Source organism: Oncorhynchus nerka, linkage group LG19 (assembly GCF_034236695.1).
Source record: "Oncorhynchus nerka isolate Pitt River linkage group LG19, Oner_Uvic_2.0, whole genome shotgun sequence".
NCBI lineage: Eukaryota > Metazoa > Chordata > Actinopteri > Salmoniformes > Salmonidae > Oncorhynchus > Oncorhynchus nerka.
This window is the reverse complement of record NC_088414.1, coordinates 36,452,744-36,474,062: the sequence shown is the minus strand read 5'-3', so window position 1 is coordinate 36,474,062 and position 21,319 is coordinate 36,452,744. Positions and strand designations below refer to the sequence as shown.

The window sequence follows — 21,319 nt, the reverse complement described above, 5'->3', positions numbered from 1 at the left end:
TGGACACTACGCTGACAGACACAGCAAACCTTCTTGCCACAGCTCGCATTGATGTGCCATTCTGGATGAGCTGCACTTCCTGAGCCACTTGTGTGGGTTGTAGACTCCGTCTTATGCTACCACTAGAGTGAAAGCACCGCCAGCATTCAAAAGTGACCAAAACATCAGCCAGGAAGCATAGGAACTGAGAAGTGGTCTGTGGTCCCCACCTGCAGAACCACTCCTTTATTGGGGGTGTCTTGCTAATTGCCTATAATTTCCACCTGTTGTCTATTCCATTTGCACAACAGCATGTGAAATTTATTGTCAATCAGTGTTGCTTCCTCAGTGGACAGTTTGATTTCACAGAAGTGTGATTGACTTGGAGTTACATTGTGTTGTTTAAGTGTTCCCTTTATTTTTTTGAGCAGTGTAGATTATGGCCCTCAAATTCTATTGACCTTGAAGCCAGTTCCACTGCTTCTATTCATTCTTCCCTCGTATCAGGTACTGATTTAGACTGTGGACCTGTGGTAAGATTTGAATACCCCTGGACCATGGTGTCCATTCAGGGTCTGTGTCAGCTAGATCATGTTTTTATTATCGGGGATAATGTGAGGAGCACACTCTGACTAGTGACCACCACTCACTAAAATAAGCCTGTGATCTAAGGTGGGTGGTCCGACCGTCAGAACCCAGTCTTCCACTAGCAAAGGAAGCTCTGCCTTGAATAAAGAGACATAAGCAATTATTAAGCAGTTTCTTACAGCCTCATTCGGGAGTGAGTTTGCTGATATCTGGAGGTAGTTCTGGAATTTCAATAGCAGGTAAGACATCATGATGACACGAGGATCTGTTCTGTCGGTTAGTCTCACTTTATTACTGTATAACTCCAGTATAACTCATGTTCTATATACATTGTACGCTGCGTGACATTCGACAGAATGGCTTGGCTGTGACCAGTTTACTTGTAATATCTCTGGATGTTTACTTGTTACTATGCTGGATTGTTATTTAGTAACAAGATTAGGGGAAAGGGGGATACCTAGTCAGTTGTACAACTGAATGCCATCAACTGAAATGTGTCTTCCGCATTTAACCCAACCCCTCTGAATCAGACAGGTACAAGGGGCTGCCATAATCGACATCCACGTCTTCAGTGCCCGAAGAACTCTGGGTTAATGCTCAGGGACAGAACGACAGATTTTTACCTTGTCTGCTCTGTTGGTCTCAAAGCTCTCACCACTAGGCTATCTGCCGCACCCTTATAACATAAGAACAACACATGCTTACATAGGCTGTTTCTATCTGCCATACTCTCTGATGGCAGGGTGTAATCCCACTACTCTCTGATGGCAGGGTGTAATCCCACTACTCTCTGATGGCAGGGTGTAATCATACAACTCTCTGAGTGCAGGGTGTAATCATACTAGTATCTGATGGCAGGGTGTAATCCCAATACTCTCTGATGGCAGGGTGTAATCACAGTAGTCTCTGATGGCAGGGTGTAATCATACTGCTCTCCGATGGCAGGGTGTAATCCCACTAGTCTCTGGTGGCAGGGTGTATTCACAATAGTCTCTGATGGCAGGGTGTAATCATACTGCTCTCTGATGACAGGGTGTAATCATACTGCTCTATGGTAGCAGGGTGTAATCACACTAGTCTCTGATGGCAGGGTGTAATCATTCTAGTCTCTGATTGCAGGGAGTAATCATACTGCTCTCTGATGGCAGGGTGTAATCACACGAGTCTCTGATGACAGGGTGTAATCCCACTAGTCTCTGATGGCAGGGTGTAATCGCAATAGTCTCTAATGGCAGGGTGTAATCATACTGCTCTCTGATGGCAGGATATAATCATACCACTCTCTGCTGGCAGGATGTAATCATACCACTCTCTGTTGGCAGGGTGTAATCCCACCAGTCTCTGATGGCAGGGTGTAATCATACTAGTATCTTATGCCAGGGTGTAATCATACTGCTCTCTGATGGCAGGATATAATTATACCACTCTCTGCTGGCAGGATGTAATCATACCACTCTCTGTTGGCAGGGTGTAATCCCACGAGTCTCTGATGGCAGGGTGTAATCATACTAGTCTGATGGCAGGGTGTAATCGTACTAGTCTGATGGCAGGGTGTAATCATGCTAGTCTGATGGCAGGGTGTAATCATACTAGTCTGATGCCAGGAATCATACTAGTCTGATGGCAGGGTGTAATCGTACTAGTCTGATGCCAAGGTGTAATCATACAACTCTCTGATGGCAGGGTGTAATCATACTAGTCTCTGATGGCAGGGTGTAATCACACTAGTCTCTGATGGCAGGGTATAATCATACAACTCTCTGAGTGCAGGGTGTAATCATACTAGTCTCTGATGGCAGGGTGTAATTATACTAGTCTCTGTTTGGCAGGGTGTAATCACACTAGTCTCTGATGGCAGGGTATAATCATACAACTCTCTGAGTGCAGGGTGTAATCATACTAGTCTCTGATGGCAGGGTGTAATTATACTAGTCTCTGTTTGGCAGGGTGTAATCACACTAGTCTCTGATGGCAGGGTATAATCATACAACTCTCTGAGTGCAGGGTGTAATCATACTAGTCTCTGATGGCAGGGTGTAATCATACTAGTCTGATGGCAGGGTGTAATCGTACTAGTCTGATGGCAGGGTGTAATCGTACTAGTCTGATGCCAAGGTGTAATCATACAACTCTCTGATGGCAGGGTGTAATCATATTAGTCTCTGATGGCAGGGTGTAATCATATTAGTCTCTGATGGCAGGGTGTAATCATATTAGTCTCTGATGGCAGGGTGTAATCATATTAGTCTCTGATGGCAGGGTGTAATCATATTAGTCTCTGATGGCAGGGTGTAATCACATTAGTCTCTGATGGCAGGGTGTAATCATATTAGTCTCTGATGGCAGTGTGTAATCACACTAGTCTCTGATGGCAGGGTGTAATCATATTAGTCTCTGATGGCAGTGTGTAATCACACTAGTCTCTGATGGCAGGGTGTAATCATCCTGGTCTCTGGTGGCAGCGTGTAATCCCACTAGTCTCTGATGGCAGGGTGTAATCATACTGGTCTCTGGCGGCAGCGTGTAATCCCACTAGTCTCTGATGGCAGGGTGTAATCACACTGGTCTCTGGCGGCAGCGTGTAATCATATTGCTCTCTGAAAGCAGGGTGTAATCATACTAGTCTGATGGCAGGGTGTAATCATACTAGTCTGCTGGCAGGGTGTAATCATACTAGTCTGCTGGCAGTGTGTAATCATACTAGTCTGCTGGCAGTGTGTAATCATACTAGTCTCTGATGGCAGGGTGTAATCATACTAGTCTCTGATGGCAGGGTGTAATCATACTAGTCTCTGATGGCAGGGTGTAATCGTACTAGTCTCTGATGGCAGGGTGTAATCATACTAGTATCTTATGCCAGGGTGTAATCATACTAGTCTGATGGCAGTGTGTAATCATACTAGTCTCTGATGGCAGGGTGTAATCATACTAGTCTCTGCTGGCAGTGTGTAATCATACTAGTCTCTGATGGCAGTGTGTAATCATACTAGTCTCTGATGGCAGGGTGTAATCATACTAGTCTCTGATGGCAGGGTGTAATCATACTAGTCTCTGATGGCAGGGTGTAATCATACTAGTCTCTGATGCCAGGGTGTAATCATACTAGTCTGATGCCAGGGTGTAATCATACTAGTCTGATGGCAGGGTGTAATCATACTAGTCTGATGCCAGGGTGTAATCATACTAGTCTCTGATGGCAGGGTGTAATCGTACTAGTCTCTGATGGCAGGGTGTAATCACACTAGTCTCTGATGGCAGGGTGTAATCCTATTGACAGGGACGATGCAGGAACCAGACTGTGACCTGGCCAAGCAGAGGAAACAGTTGGTCCAGGAACTGTGCATGGAAAAACAAGGAGGTATGGCAACCACCACAGTCCACAGAGGGAGTCAAAACTCAGGACGAGCTATTGAAAAATAATGCCACATTGCATTGCATTTCATAGGAGAATTCCATTATCTTTTGTTTCCCTTTCAATCCTATTTGATCCAGAAAAGTTCATATATTCTAGCTCAACAGGGCAAACGGCATTCCCTCTGAGCTCAACTGTGAGAGATGTGAATTATGAGGGAGTGAAGGGAGCGAGAACCCAGTAATGTATATCACTCCAGGGGAGGAATATCCTTATGCTGAGACGAGGTGTGACTCATAGTAGCAGGGTGGGGCAGAGCCATGAATCCAACATACATGACCTAATAACAAGAACAGCATGTCCCATACTCCTCCAGGTGTCATGTTTAATGATTAAACATCCCCAGCAATCAAACACCTTCCTGAAGTAACCATCCTCATTCAGAGTCTGAAAACAGAACTCAATGTGCCAGAATCAGATACTGTTACAAACAATGAGAGGTTAGCTGTATGATATGTCTGCAATTCAGTCATGTACTGTTAGAGCCAGTTAGCTACATTCTATTTAACACCGAAGACATAGAGAACATTGAATCATTCCAGCTCCGGCTTGGGCAGTGGCTTTGCTTGTAAGGTAAAGAGGTCACTACAATCAAGTCAAAAGACTGTGGAGGATATTGATACGTTAGTCTGTGTTTACCTCTCTACTTATTTGATTGTTCATCTGTCTACACTATCTATATGTCTGCCTTTGTATGTTCTCTTGTCTCTGTGTTGCTGACACCTCAGAGCACTTTGACCTGGGGAAGAAGATCAGCGTTCCTCGGGATGTGATGATGGAAGAGCTTAACCTGCGGTCTAACATAGGTTCCAGAATGTACCAGGAGAGACAGAAGAGGGTGGAGAGGTTCACCTTGGAGAACGTAGCACCAGACACTCACAGGGTGGTGCCCCACGACCCCCAGCAGCCAGGCCATAGCAGTACACACAACCAGGGAGCCTTACAAGGGGGGAAGAATAATTACCACACAGAGGTCTATATTGGACAACCAGGAAGAAACAGCCTAGTGAGATCCCTGAAGAACACAATAGCCAGTAAGGGAAACCCCAGTGTCCTGGCCCCAGGTAACTGAGTGTGAGAGAGTGTCTGTCTGTCTGATGGAAGGGGACAGGGTATTACCCCTACAATAACAATCCACCTCTCCCTCAAAGGTTACAATGGGCCTCTGAAAGAAGTTCCTCATGAGAGGTTCAACGTCACTGTGATTCCCAAGGCCTACTGCTCCCCATGGCAGATTCAGCACCATAACGGTAACAGTGACAAGCTGCTGTCTGCCATCTCTGCCCATCTCCCTGAGCTGCCACAGAAACTCACCCCAAACAACTACAGGTGCTTCAACAGGTGAGCCCAAGTGACTGGCTCTATAGCCTGCCCTTGACCACTCCCTACACCCCCACACAGCTTGTGGTTGACTAACCAAAGTGTGTGTTTTGAGAAATACTCAAGAGTCAATCTTTCAGTAGTCAAAGAAAGTTCTAGGCCTCTGGTTTCCTCCTCTGGTTTGCTCCTTGGCTGGCTTCTGAAACCTCTTTCTAAAAGGCTGTCGTCTGCTTGTGAAACCATAATCTGGCGCTGGCTCACACCAGCCTGGGCCACTGAGTAAAGCGTCTATTTTAAAACACAGCGTCTGTAAGCTGATCCCCACACAACTCTAGAAAACACTCAAGACAGATTTATATCAAGATACAAAGGTAAATTACTAATCAGAACTAGTCATTAAACTTTGAGAATCTACTCACCATGCTACCATGACCCACACCAGAGGCCTTATGATCAGATACATTTGATTTAATCTGTGGTTTAGGGAAAAGGGGATACCTAGTCAGATGTCCAACAATTTATTCAACTGAAATATGTCTTCCGCATTTAACCCAACCCCTCTGAATCAGAGGTGCAGGAGGCCGCCTTCATCGACATCCATGTCTTTGGCGCCCGGGGAAGGGTGGGTTAACTGCCTTGCTCAAGGGCAGAACGACAGATTTTTACTTTTTTAAATGTACCTTTATTTAACTAGGCATGTCAGTTAAGAACAAATTCTTATTTTCAATGACGGCCTAGGAACAGGGGGTTAACTGCCTGTTCAGGCGCAGAACGAGATCTGTACCTTGTCACCTCGGGGATTTGAACTTGCAGCCTTCCTGTTACGCTCTAACCCCTAGGCCCTTGTCGGCAAGGGGATTCGTTAGACTTACTAACTGCAGATCCTGACACCCATTTATTTCTGTAGGGCCCCGATGCCATTTGGGGGCACAGCAGGTAGTGCGAGGATGTTCCCCCTGCCAGGGTTTGAGCTCCTGCAGGCCCATACTGAACCGAGTCGGACCTGGGAGAGCATATGTGACCGGCCCAACTTCAACCGCACCCCAAGGGGCTGGGCTGCCCACTACACTGCTGAAATGGAGACTTCAGACCTCTGAGCCATGGCTGTGACGGAGAGCATCATGGGTAACTTGTGACTGACTGATCTACAAATAATATTTAGTTATATATGATGGAAGGGGATTTGTTGATCAGTCTTGACTCTCCTGTAAATTCAGCTTCAATGTTGAACGTGCTCCATGACAGCTTTAGATGACCTCGCTACACTCTTACAAACTGCAAGTCCAAACAGCGGATACTAATGTGCAATTTTCTAGCATGTAATCACTTTAGAAAAATAATGTTCTCTCCTTGTCTTGTTCTGCCACAGCTAATGATATCCACAATGTCTTAGACCAGGTCATACTTCATCAAGGTCACAACTTATCAAATGATACTATTACAAAAACAACAAAAAACACTTTAAAAGAAAGGATATGTTTAATGAAGCAAAAATGTTAACCATACACTTTTCACAGTTATAATAAAAGACATTGACAATGCTGTGGAGTCATGGACACCTTCATTCTTTAGATAATAGTGCCACCACATGGAAGTAAAATGGTCTTAACAATTGGTTGTTCTGAAGACCGTTAAACATCTGACAATTCTGCATAAAATGCATTATAAGGAAAAATAATTGTAGAAATGGAGACATTCTCTTCTATAAGAAAGGTTCAGTACAATATGCACAACTTGCAAACGTAACCCTTCCTCCCCCTTTCAAATATACAAGCCAGAGATAGAACATACAGGTAACTGCCAAAATAAAGGAAACACTTTACAAAATGAGGGATACAAAGTGTATTGAAAGCAGGTGTTTCCACACAGGTGTGGTTCCTGAGTTCAGTTGCCCATTATTTTGGCTACCATGGTGAGAAGAGATCAGTGACTTTGGGGGGGGAAAAAGGAGTCTCATAGGAGCATAGGTGGTTTAAAATGTGTGTCTCTTAGTCACCAGGTCTCAACCCAATTGAACACTTACGGGAGATTCTGATGTGTCTGAGACAGCGTTTTCCACCACCATCAACAAAACACCAAATTAATTAATTTATTGTGGAAGAATGGGTGTCACATCCCTCCAATAGAGTTCCAGACACTTGTAGAGTTCTATGCCAAGGTGCATTGAAGCAGTTTTGGCCCAACACCCTATTAAGACACTTTACGTTTCCTTTATTTTGGCAGTTACTTGTAGGTTGGATGGAGGAAGGTATAACGAATCATTTAAAACTATACTGTTCAGCACTCCAGTTTCCTAACGAGCAAGACCTTGCTGATGCACAAAACAGAGGTTCTTCTCCATTACACGTATATAAAAGAAGCATCTCACATCTGTGAACTGTGACTATAGTCACTGTGTCGGTTATTAATAGGGCGAAATTGGTCAAATTATAACGATGTTAATCATAAACAGTGAGGTACGAGGGTCTAGGAGCCTCCGTGACGGCTGGCGTGTGCACCCATGCGCTGTGGATCCTGGGAGGGGTAGTGGACATGGCCAGGGGCCTCATGCCCATGGGAGGGGGCATCCCCATAGGGTCCATGGAGTGGAACATGGGTGGCCCAAAGCCTGTAGGGATAGAAACACCACAGGTTATAACATCTTAGTTGAGGGGGATAAAAACATTTTTTTAAACTTGTCCTAATTTACTCTGTCTATCTGTACTTCAAAGGACAACACAATGAAAACACTTTTTTATTTTTTTTTATTTGTGGTCCACTTAAGGGGGGGGAGGTCTTGTTTTACCTGGAGGGGGGGGCATAGCCACACCGGGGGGTGGGGGTAGACTGATGTTCATGACAGGAGGAGCTGAGTTGGGGCCCAGGTTGAAGTAGTTGGTAGGGGTGTCTTCATCCACAGGCGGTGGAGGTAGCGCTGCAGGACAGAGACAGAGGGTCAGTATTGACAAGTCACATCACTGGAAGAGCACAGTAAAATGTGTGTGAGGGTTTTACTCAGGGGTTGAAACAGAAGTGATTTTCAAATCGTTTCATTGTGAGCAGAACCATTATATTTTTTATCCTGTTCCACTGCTCCTACCAGCAACCGGTTCGAACCCCCAAAAAGATACTGGTTGATCTTCCTTTTTAAACCTCTAAACCATTCAAATACTTCACCAATTAGTGGGGATAGAGTAGCTTGCTATGGAAGCTATTTAATCTGTATAGGAAAGAAGTTGTATTTTCCATAACAGCATTTCTGTTATTCAGCAAGGTTTAATCATGACAAACCCACACACACTGTGCTGCCAGTGACAGTGTAGGCCGCGAGATGCAACTGAAATTTTGCGAGAAGATGGAGGAAGCTTACCTTGAAGCGCTGGGTATCTTTTTATGACATGCATTATCTGAATTAGTCGCACAGAATTACCCCTACGGAGGGCTTTCTACGGAGTAACTTCGAATGTCTGAACTTCCGAGTTGGTTTAACGTTGGACCAGAGCAAACATTAGCAAGCTTGTGTGTACAGAGGAGCACAAGAATTAGAAACAACTTTTTGTAGTTAATAAATTCAATGTGAAACATAACTATAGTATCCTTAACTAGCATTAAAAAAGTTAATCCATTCTTTTAAAACCTTCCCCTCATTTCTGAATCATGCTTGTAATGTCGTGAGTAGGCTACAGTAACCTAGGCTTCAGAGGGGAGGAGCAGATAGCCTACATACACAGATAGCCTACATACACAGATAGCCTACATACACAGATAGCCTACATACACAGATAGCCTACATACACAGATAGCCTACATACACAGATAGCCTACATACACAGATAGCCTACATACACACCTACTAGCAAAGACTTCAATCTGGCAGGCGGAAGCTGGAACACGTTCGAGTGACAGAGTGAGGGTTTTGCATAGGCGCTTTGTTTTGGAACGTAATAGAGCGTTATTAACTGGTTACCCATAAACATGTTTAGCATCTCCAGGCCTCCACACATACAAGTCGCTGATGCGTACCTTCGGAACGTCAACAAGTCTAATAAATCAATTCTTTTAGTCAGATCTAAAGAAACATGATATGAAGAAAATGGATTTCAGAAGAACATATTGAGTTGGCCTACTGTATGTTGTCTGGCTATGCATCACGGCTGTAGGCTGGTTCGTTTAGCTGAAAATATATGCTTATAAGTGCCATTATTTTATTGTAACAAGAATATAATTGAACTTAGCTGAATTATAAAGGTTATTTACCCCATTCTGATGAGAGAAGGTGTGCATATGAAGTGGCTATGTTGAGCGTAAAAGTTATCATTTGAAACAGGTCCGAAACAGTAGATTTAGAGTTATTTGCCAACTTCAGTTGTGAATGATACAAACCTTAGAATGTCTTAGAAACCAAAACAAATATGGCTGCATGATGGGCCTATAGGCTATTAAGAAAGTAGTAAAAAAAACACAAATAGTGTGCTCTGTTCCTTGTCTCAGACTGCACTCTGTATGCCATGGGCTATCCAAACATGTTCCTGTAGCTACCCAATGCTTCAAGTGAAATCTGCTCAGGAACACAAATAGTAATGTGTTTTCACAAAAAAAACATTTCATTAAACTGTTGACAGCCCTACTCTCTGCACGCTGGTGGAAGAAACGCAGGAAGAGAACAGGAAATGGCAAATCATCACCTTAGAAAGCGCTGTCCATTTCCTTGTGTTAGAATTTGAAACTAAATCTACAATGACCACGTTACCCACTCAGTTACAACATGTTGTTGAACTTCTTTCTTTAAATGAATCAATCAGTGAGGTGAGTTTTAAAAGCACGTACTGTTTTGATGATAAGTGTTTGATGTGATTTCAATTGCATTGATGTCAGAGTGGTTAGAGGGGCAATAGAGCCCTGAGTACCAGACCCTTAGTGACCTTATGAGTGTTAGCGAGTTGGGTACCACTAATGCATGTCCTGAGCGCACAAGAGGAGATTATCGCGACCGAGTCACATAGAATTTTACTGCGGTCATGACTCATGACTACCGGTGTGGCGATAATAAGGTCACTGCGACAACCCTGGTTCCTATCTTCTAGCCTCCTTCTCAAACCCCATTGGAAGAGGTCTGAGGTCCCTCATCCTCTGACCTTCTCATCTAATGAGTTGAGGATGAGGTGATAGACAGAGGTAGCTAGGAATCAAGGAAATTAAATTGAGATTCTCCCTGTGTATAGCTCTCACCTCCAGGCAGTCCAGGTACCGGCTCCAGCTTCAGCCCCATCTCAGTCAGCCCTTCTCCCCTTCCGTCCTTCCCCCCTCTCCCGTCCCTCCTTCCCCCCTCTCCCTGGGACCTGGAACAGAACAACACAGTCAGTCCATCACATCAACTCATGTCACACTGGAGGTGCTTTTACTTGCAATATCTGTGATAACAGAGCAATCAGTCAACAGAAACACAGGTACCTGCTGCCACAGCCATCTGTCACTAGTATTAGGAATCACAGGTGGAAGTGCATGAGACTGTCATATCATAGGATGGTACTTTACCTGCCCCATTTGACGTTGAGTCTGCGACCGTTGATAATGAGCTTGTTGAAGGATTTCTCAGCAGCTAACTCTGCAGCCTGACGGGTGGCAAACTGGATGAAGGCACACTGCTGCCTCTGAACGATGGTGGTGGTTCGGATCTCCCCAAACTGGTAGAAATGGTTCCTGTTGGGGGGGCAAGCAGTTATATTGGCTCATTTATCCCGCCTCCTCTCCCCTGTAACTATTCCTATAGGCCATTCCTGTAAATGATTAAATTGGTGGGCAGGCACTCACCTGAGTTCAGAGTCTGTGATGGAGTCTCCGAGCCCCCCCACGTACAGTGTAGTGATGGACTTGTCCTCTGGAGTGTCCAGTCTCGGCATGGTGGAGGCTCTCTTCAGCAGCTTGTCAGCCACAGGGTCGTTGATACCATAGTAACGGTCCTTAATGTTCTGGTCTGCCAGGGGATCGTCTGGATCAGTTGGCTTCTCATGCCTGGAGTACAGTAGTTCAGAGATAATGAGAGTTAAAGCAAAATGTCTGTCAACATCTTGGAAACAATCTTCTTATCTTGGCCAAAGTTGAGAACCAGACCTGTGCCACTGCATTTACTTTTTCCCATTGGCTCATAAGTCAACAACTGCCCAATGTTTAACATGTGCCATGTATTTCTTTGCACCTATGGTTTCATGATGTTGACAGTTGCTCACCTGTAAGGACACTCCTCTCCTCTCTTACACTCTCCCTTCACCCAGAAGGAGCAGATATGTGGTCTGTTCCTCTTGTAGTAAGGTGTGGTGCGGGCTAGCTTCAGCAGCATGTCACTAGAGCTGGGGGCCTTACCCAGGAGACCCACAGGCCGGGTACCATCAGAGTTCCCTATCTGTAGTCAGGAGAGAGCGACTGTCAAGTGGATGCATTTCACCGAAATTTGAACCATTTAATTTACCAGATGTCATGAAGACTGAAATAATGACGAATGACCTGGCCACGGAAGGTACACAACTAAGACCAGAGGACCAAAGACCAGATATTTCTGGGTGGTCCTCATGAATGGGTCATGTGACTTGGCGAGTAAACATTGTCTGGAATCTTCAAGGGAAAATGAGAAGGGTCAAAGGGTGCTATCTGAACCCTCTTGGCATGAACACACTGTTAGGATATTTACGAAGCAAGCAGACTTAGGCTAGACGACAGAATGTAAACATTGATCTGTCTGGTAACATTACTGCCGTCACACAATTAGAAGATTACACACGGGACTCAGATCATGTTACCAACTACCTTTGATCTTGAATAAGAGAAAATACATCACCTCTCTTTCCATGTTCTGTGTGTAGTATTCCTTGTTCACATCTGATTTTGGCACGTCGTCCTTGATTGACAGACCAGTGTCTCGGACCTGTATTGGCAAGCCTAGATGAAGGAGTAATGAAAATTAACATCCACTCTGAACTTGTCGGACATGCAACTTTTTTTTTTATATACCTGTACAACTCTCTGTGTGCGTGTAGTCATTCTCTGGATGGTACAGATATAACCTGATCCAAACCCTGTCCGTGTTGACTCACCATACTCTAGATCCAGCAGGCAGGTCTGACAGACATTCTTTATCTTGCTGCACGTCTGGCACGCCTCTGTCTTCTTGAAGCGCATGCGGGTCCCAGGACACCATCGGAACACAGTGAATGGTCTGGCACATATCTAAGAAGGACATAGAGGAAGCAGGAGGTCAGTGAATGTTTAGATTGCAGTGGCATACTCTGTAGCAGGGTACTCTACTTATGTACAGGGTTATCTCCTCAGAACCTATGTTGGAGAACTCTGCTATATGTGTAACTGTGACTGATTAATCCAATTGAGCATTAATGCACTTGTGAATTTCTTACCTTGCACTCCTTGCCATACTTTTCCTTGGTCTAGCAAAACAAACAGATTGTGATACAGGATGAGTACCTGTTTTGAATGACCATATCTAGAAGGACATGTCAATTAAAGATTCAGCTGCATGAACATACATTTAGCAAAAAGGTGGTTAGCTCCTAGCTCTCGAACTCTAGGCAGCCTTATGCCAACAATTCTAAGCCATTAGCTTGGCCCATTACTGCCTCGAGTGAGCTACAATCCCGACACTGTGTTTTAAACGCTTAGAAACTTGGGATACGGCTTTCGAACTATATGGCCCTTACCTTATATCAGAGAAAAAGATAGTTATAACAAAAATAAGCACTTATTGTAGCGGTTTTGAACAGATCCATACAGCTACGGGTGACTCCACCTGACAATCTACACTTCTGCTGCACTTCCCGAGTTACGTTTATACACTTGTCTTCCGACTCCAAACATGGATATATGGCTGCACTAAACCTATGAAGGTGTGTAATCAAGTTAACCTTTAAAAAAATATTTTTTATATATATATAACAGTCTATGTCCTTTCAAAAACGTACTGCAAGTGATACGTTTTAATGTTTCAGACTGAGTGTCGGGGATCTTAATTACAACGGATACTCATGATAATGGGCTAACTTTAGTTAGCTCCCAGAGAACATTAACCCGAAGTTAGAGAATTGATTAAACGTACCATTCGAATATAAGGATTCTCTCCAAGACATGTCTGGCAGAGAATGGGAAAATCCTGTGGAAGTGAAGATGGCAAAAAAACAAAACAATTAACGTTAGCTAGCTAACATACAGTAGCTACTAGTAACGTGGTTAGCTAACGATAAAGCTATAATCTGATATTTTACAAATTAACTAGCTAGCTACTTTGAATAATCGATTAAATAGTTCAAGAACATTACATTTTTAGCTACGCAGCTGTGAATGTTTATTTTGCTAACTATTAAAAGGGCAACGACTTAGCTAGCTAGAAACCATTTGCCATTAGCTAGTTAGCTAAGCGAGCTCCCAGGAAATCCCAGGAATCTCTAGTACCACTGCTTATTGACGCAATCAATATCGCAGAATAACAATTACACATGACATTTTCCTTTCAGATTAACTGAAACATATCATTTAAAACATACCGCGTCTTCCCAATTTTGTCTATTGTAAGTGTTAGCTCCTAAAGACGTCGCCATTTTAGAAATCCTCTGTCAGTGTCTTCCCGGTAGTCACTAGTTACCACAGCCACAAAGTCTCAAACCACGCCTATTTCTAAAATGTATATTTATTTTAAAAATCTGATCTTAAACCTAACCTTAACCACACTGCTAACCTTGTGCTTAACCCTAACTTTAAACTAAGCCCGAAAAGCACATTTTTGTTTGCCTGAATTTTTACGATAGCCAATTTGACTTTGTGGCTATAGTAACTAATGGAAATCAATACTTTGCACTAGATGACCAATGGGTGCGCTGTGTTGAAGCCAGAGTGCCTCCATCTTGGCACTCCTCCCCCATTGTAAACACATATTTTGGACGCTATAGAAATTGGTTAATGTCTACATTTGTTTTTGCCACATTTATTCTATTACTGACACCTTAATACATACTTTTAAATGATATTATGTGAGCTAAAAAAATAAACATACAAAATATTTAAACATTGTAAAACATTAAACAATTATAAAATTTCTTCAAGTATAATTTTTACAGATTTCTGTTACTGTCCCCACTACAAAAAAAAATACTTAAATATATTAAATTTTGTCCTTGAAACATTTTAATCAAAATACTGTAGAATTAAATGTATTCCTCCGGAGTGCTTTGAATCAGCTTAAAGGCTGGTCATGGCTCAAATAAACAGCATCCTCCCGGATACCCTAGACCCACTCCAATTCGGTTATCAGGCCTACCACTGACGACACAACAGTGATGAAACAGCCAGTAGGGAGGAGGTCAGAGAACTGGCAGTGTCGTTCCAGGACAACAACCTCTCCCTCAATGTGAGCAAGACAAAGGAGCTGATCGTGAACTACAGGAAAAGGCGGGCCGAACAGGCCCCCATTAACATCAACAGGGCTGTAGTGGAGCATGATGAGGGTTTCAAGTTCCTTGGTGTCCACATCACCAACGAACTATCATGGTCCAAACACACCAAGACAGTCGTTAAGAGGGCACGACAACACCTCTACCCCCTCAGGAAACTGAAAAGATTTGGAATGGGTCCCCAGATCCTCAAAAAGTTATTTTGCTGCACCATCGAGAGCATCGTGACCGGTTGCATCACCGCCTGCTGATTCAAATAATCAACTCATCATCAAGCTTTGATTATTTGAATCGGCTGTCTAGACAGTGCTAGGGCAAAAACCAAAATGTGCTCCCATTGGGGTCCCCAGGACCGAGTTTGGGAAAACCTGCCCTACACCCATTAAAACTGCACTACTATTCCACTACTTTGGCCCTGTCTGATCCTACACAAGGTCGGCAGCCTGGGAGAACAGACGCTGTCGTTCTACACACCTTGTAATTCTTCTGCAATAAAATCTTGTACACCCAAGAACTTCTCTGCAGCTGCCACCACAACATCTATTTTCGGTGACTTATGTTTAATGCAGTAGAGTTGATAACCAGGGCTATGACCACTAAGAAGCCAACCTTACTGAAGCACATGTTATTCCTATCGGTCTCTATTGCCTCGGCCTACTAACAATGTCATCTTCAACCTAGCTCACGGACCCATCTTCCTTTACTACTGTCTTCACTGCCTCAGCATATGACACCTTCTGTACTATTCTGACCCTGGCTCAGCGTCTTCCCAGCATACACTGCAGCAAAAAGCATTCTCAGGTGATCAGACCAAAACACACACACGCACCTTCATACATTGTATACAGTCATTGACACACACACACACACACACACACACACACACACACACACACACACACACACACACACACACACACACACACACACACACACACACACACACACACACACACACACACACACACACACACACACAGTTTTATAAAAGTGTATAACTATTATTTCAGAGTGGAAACAACATCTTCAACATTCATCTGTGGATAATTTTCTTGTGTATGGTGGATAATTCTACCCGCATGGTTGTGTGTATATATAGGAGTGGTTCATTGAGGAAAGGGGAAAGTCATTTACCCCCAGTCTCTCACGTGATGATAAGGATCCTGAGCTGAGGTTAAATATAACCTACTATTATTATTTTTAAATCACTTTCTTGCAATTTCACAAGTATTTTGTACATTTTCGCAACTCTAAGCGCAACAATCTAAACAGATTATCACAACAGCTCATGTTTCATAACTCTAAGCACAACAATCTAAACAGATTATCACAACAGCTCATGTTTCATAACTCTAAGCACATTTTCAATTCACTGAGTACAACAAAATTATTCACAATGTCACTTGTCCACTGCACCAAATCACTCTTTCAATTTGGTAACATATTCAATCTAAGTATCTGCCTTTCAAAATGCAATATTCACTTTACTTTTGATATGATTTTCTTGTCATCACTTAGTCACACTTCTCAAAACTGTTAACTACTGAACCAAAATTATGTAGTGCCTAGTTAAATTATATAGTTTGATAACTGCTGAACACTGTAAATGTCTATATTTTTACCTTATAAATGCATCAATTTGACATCAATTTATGTTGGAAGGTAAAATCAAATCATATATGGATGTGTCTGTAAATACCACATCATCATTCTCCATCAGCCAGTGTGCTTCAATAGGACATAGTTGAAGTGTACAATGCACTGCTGAAATACCTGGGTTGTATATGACAATATAGTCCACTCATTATCTGAATTTCATTGATACACTGTAAGCTGATGAATTTTGCCAAGCAGAGAGACAGGCGATACTGTATCAGTTGACAAGGCACATAGAAAAGGTGATCTTGTACAATGTTGCAAGGGGCAGAAATGTCAGACAACACCGTAATACGTTTTCACATTAGCCAACTGCTATACAGCACGACTATTTCTGATGTTTTGTACAAGGTTAATGAAACTGTAAAACTAACATTTCTCAAAATGCTCACAACCTGCCATTGGATACAAATTGTAAAAAAAAAAAAAAAATGTGCATGTCAAATACTGTATGGAAAATAACATTTATCATCCACTATTCTTTCTATTCAACACTTCAAAAATAACCATTTTGAATTGTGTATCTTGTATTTTTGATATTGGATTAAGATATGTTTTATTGTCGCATTCACCGGATAGGTGCAGTGAAATGTGTTGTTTCCTAAAGAAAATGTACTTATTATATTTCACTGAACTTTACTCAGGGACAGTGGCGGTTCTTTTATGGCTCCCTGGGTGAACCCCCCTGCACTAACTGTAACATTCTGCACTAACTGTACCATTCTGCACTAACTGTACCATTCTGCACTAACTGTACCATTCTGCACTAACTGTAACATTCTGCACTAACTGTACCATTCTGCACTAACTGTACCATTATGCACTAACTGTAACATTCTGCACTAACTGTACCATTCTGCACTAACTGTACCATTCTGCACTAACTGTAACATTCTGCACTAACTGTACCATTCTGCACTAACTGTAACATTCTGCACTAACTGTACCATTCTGCACTAACTGTAACATTCTGCACTAACTGTACCATTCTGCACTAACTGTAACATTCTGCACTAACTGTACCATTCTGCTCTAACTGTACCATTCTGCACTAACTGTACCATTCGGCACTAACTGTACCATTCTGCACTAACTGTACCATTATGCACTAACTGTACCATTCTGCACTAACTGTACCATTCTGCACTAACTGTAACATTCTGCACTAACTGTACCATTCTGCACTAACTGTACCATTCTGCACTAACTGTACCATTCTGCACTAACTGTACCATTATGCACTAACTGTACCATTCTGCACTAACTGTACCATTATGCACTAACTGTACCATTCTGCACTAACTGTACCATTCTGCACTAACTGTACCATTATGCACTAACTGTACCATTCTGCACTAACTGTACCATTCTGCACTAACTGTAACATTCTGCACTAACTGTAACATTCTGCACTAACTGTACCATTATGCACTAACTGTAACATTCTGCACTAACTGTAACATTCTGCACTAACTGTAACATTCTGCACTAACTGTACCATTCTGCACTAACTGTACCATTCTGCACTAACTGTAGCATTCTGTACCATTCTGCACTAACTGTCATTTTTATTCAGACATTTGGAACAACACAAATAAATAATCATAACATTTAAAACTATATAAATATAAAAATATAGACAAAAGTAAGACTCATATAAAAAAGAAGTAACAAAGACAAATAGAAACAAATTTGTGTTGATTTGGCACTGAGCATCAATCAATTACCCATCCCCCAACACTGTTAACCAAGAGTCAAGACTAAACCAATTCACCTTATTCTTAATGATTTCACACAAACCAGAAAAAAAAATCTAAAATATATCTGTGAAACTATACTTTCACAGTATTATGAATGAATTGTGATTTATTTGGTAGCATTTCGTAGTGTGACTGATTTTACTAATTGCATTTAGTACTGTACAAAGTTAGAGATGCGCTATTTGATAGATTCCCCAACTCCCCCTACCTCGGGCTTCCAGTGGGGAGACTTGGGGTCAACCTACCCCCGCCCTTCTCTCCATCTCGTACTTCTGTTAGGGAGACCTTCCCAGGCAGTAGCCTGCCTAGCTCACAAATTAGAATCAGGGCGCCCACTCCGACAAGGTTAACTGACCCACAGTCCCACACGGTGACATGATATCATTGCCGTGACGTGCAAATGAGCGATAGGAAACCGATCACGCAAATTTCACCAGCCGATTTTTTTTGTGCAGGTGTAGGGGTGAAAGTTGAGTGAAACCCCAATGAATACACAATCAAAGGTTCTGAACATAAGATAGGGGGCATTGCAAGTGTTATCAGTTTAGTGTTTTAAGAAAATATACCACTTACATCTGAACATCGGTTTGGCCGGGGGGCTTTACTTGGCTCATTGCGCTCTAGCAACTCCTTGTGACGTTAAGCGAGTGGGTGTTAAGAAGAGCGGTTAGACGGGTCATGTTTTGGAGGACGCATGACTCTACCTTCGCCTCTCTCTCGTAATTGGAGCAAAAGGGGGTAAAAATACATATATATATATTTATACCACAGAAATACCTTATTTACATAAGTATTCAGATCCTTTTCTATGATACTTCAAATTGACCTCAGGTACATCCTGTTTCCATTGATCATCCTTGAGATGTTTCTACAACTTGATTGGAGAGTCCACCTGTGGTAAATTCAATTGATTGGACGTGATTTGGAAAGGCACACACCTGTCTATATAAGGTCCCATAGTTGATAATGCATGTCAGAGCAAAAAATCAAACCATGAGGTCGAAGGAACTGTCCGTAGAGCTCCAAGACAGGATTGTGTTGAGGCACAGATCTGTGGAAGGGTACCAAAACATTTCTGCAGCATTGAAGGTCCCAAAGAACACAGTGGCCACAATCATTCTTAAATGCAAGAAATTTGTATCCACCAAGACTTAGAGCTTAGAGCTGGACACCCGGCCAAACTGAGCAATCGGGGGAGAATCAGGCCTTTATGGTAGAGTGGCCAGACTGAAGCCACTACTGAGTAAAAGGCACATGACAGCCCACTTGGAGTTTGCCAAAAGGCACCTAAAGGACTCTCAGACCATGAGAAACAAGATTCTTTGGTCTGATGAAACCAAGATTGAATTATTTGGCCTGAATGCCAAACGTCACATCTAGAGGCAACCTGGCACCATCCCTATGGTGTAGCATGGTGGCGGGGATGTTTTTCAGCGGCAAGGAGACTAGTCAGGATCGAGTGAAAGATCAACTGCGTAAATTACAGAGATCCTTGATGAAAACCTGCTCCAGAGCGCTCAGGACCTCAGACTGGGGAGAAGGTTCACCTTCCAACAGGACAACGACCCTAAGCACACAGCCAAGACACTGCAGGAGTGGATTCGGGACAAGTCTCAATGTCCAGAGCCCAGACTTGAACCTGATCGAACATCTCTGGATAGACCTGAAAATAGCTGTGCAGTGACGCTCCCCATCCAACCTGACAGAGTTTGAGAAGACTCGAGGCTGTAATCGCTGCCAAAGGTGCTTTAACAATGTACAGAGTAATAATGTAATAATGTTTTTATTTAATTTTCAAAAATGTCAAAACTGTTTTTGCGTTGTCATTATAGGATATTGTGTGTAGATTGGGGGGCAATTTGATCAACTTTAGAATAAGGCTGTAACGTAACAAAATGTGGGAAAAGTGAAGGGGTCTGAATACTTTCCCAAATGCACTGTCGGCCTATGTTTGACTGATTTTAATAAGTGCATTATGGCATCCACAGATCTAAAGACCCATTTATCGGTTGAAAAGCAATGGACCAACTCAGAGGACTTTCAAGTCCCTGCCCCATAAGCGTCAGAAGGCATCTAGTATGAAACCCATTTTCCTTAAAAGTGGGAGATTGAGGAGCTAGAGAGAGATTATTCTTATCACATCAAGAATATTCAGTGGAATGCCATACAAGCATCATTGACCATTGTCCTTTTTCCAAAGTATATATTTTTTAAACAATAGAAATTTACAATGAGCCATATCAGCTTGTTTTCAACATGCATTGCTTTATAAAACAAAGTATAGACACGTTTGTTTTGTTTTAGTGGGAGGGCGGGGGGGAGGGAGGGAGGGCAGGGCGCTGGAGGTGTTATTACGCCCTCTAGCGAGCAATCGCTTATCCGAGAAGGCGACGAGGTGAAGGAGGGTGGCGAGTCCTCATGTTTCTCTCCACCAGTAACAAACCACATCTAAACCGGGACGCCCCAATACTGGTAAAGCTAGCTACTGCTGATGTCAAACTCGAGATCCAGATTGTATACACCAAGCTGGTCGTGTCGGCGAAACAATCAAGTGGGTAAGTTGCTATTTTGTTAAATGTGTTTGTCTAGTAAGCGTGCAGCTGGATTTATGGGTTATGGGAACGCTGGCCTCTGAAAGTCCCCCTTTCTCCGAATTCGACTCAAGAGTGAGTGGCAGCTAGCTAGGTAAGCTACAAAGCAACGAGGATATGGCTAACGTCAGTTAGCTAGATGTGTAAATGTTCGTGTCTAAAATCTTAACCACTGTTGCTTGTGAGTTGTCTTTATAACAAAACAAAAAGTTTACAGTGATTTATAATTCTGGAAAACTGCCATGCTGTTGCATGATAGCTAGTTTGCTAGCGTTATCAGGTGGTGATGTTAGTTTTTACACTGATTCAATTAGCCAGCTAGTTCTGTTAGCCAGCTAATCATGATTTGGAAAAACCCCGAAACTAGCTGGCTGGCTGTGTTATCTATTAAACTGACTAGCTAGTTAACATTGGATAGGATAGCGTTTACCTTCATTGTAGCTAGAACATTTGTTTTCATGCACAGTTGCTGAGTAATGATTGATGACTAGATCTACTAATAATGCGTGCTCGTTTAACGTTACTTAGATTTCAGAAGACTCTTACTTTGCTTTGGGCTGATGAATATAAAACAACATAGAAACA

General features: G+C 42.7%; 3 protein-coding genes across 5 annotated transcripts in view; 2 read left to right on the top strand and 1 right to left on the bottom strand.

Moving 5' to 3' along the window:
- Nucleotides 1–651: 651 nt before the first annotated feature.
- LOC115101487 (myozenin-2-like) lies at nucleotides 652–7,232 on the top strand. The gene is made up of 5 exons (XM_029621003.2): nucleotides 652–806; nucleotides 3,845–3,925; nucleotides 4,708–5,043; nucleotides 5,131–5,320; nucleotides 6,207–7,232. Exons 2-5 carry the CDS (start codon nucleotides 3,850–3,852, stop codon nucleotides 6,394–6,396), a joined length of 792 nt encoding a protein of 263 aa, XP_029476863.1. The 5' UTR covers nucleotides 652–806; nucleotides 3,845–3,849; the 3' UTR covers nucleotides 6,397–7,232.
- Nucleotides 6,760–13,918, bottom strand: LOC115101486 (pre-mRNA-splicing factor RBM22). The gene is given in 12 exon segments (XM_029621002.2): nucleotides 6,760–7,842; nucleotides 7,845–7,907; nucleotides 8,085–8,213; nucleotides 10,508–10,617; nucleotides 10,814–10,978; nucleotides 11,090–11,290; nucleotides 11,506–11,678; nucleotides 12,111–12,211; nucleotides 12,367–12,499; nucleotides 12,685–12,714; nucleotides 13,380–13,433; nucleotides 13,825–13,918. Coding segments are annotated over 12 exon segments (1,290 nt in total). The 5' UTR covers nucleotides 13,879–13,918; the 3' UTR covers nucleotides 6,760–7,765.
- A 6,619-nt stretch (nucleotides 13,919–20,537) lies between these two features.
- LOC115101485 (bifunctional heparan sulfate N-deacetylase/N-sulfotransferase 1-like) overlaps nucleotides 20,538–21,319 on the top strand; it is a 143,693-nt gene continuing 142,911 nt past the window's right edge. For 2 of the 3 annotated variants that reach the window (XM_029620997.2, XM_029621001.2), the window contains exon 1: nucleotides 20,538–20,698. The gene's annotated coding sequence lies outside the window, so the exon portion shown is untranslated. The remainder of the gene's footprint in view (nucleotides 20,699–21,319) is intronic. The other variant, XM_029620999.2, reaches the window with a different exon arrangement.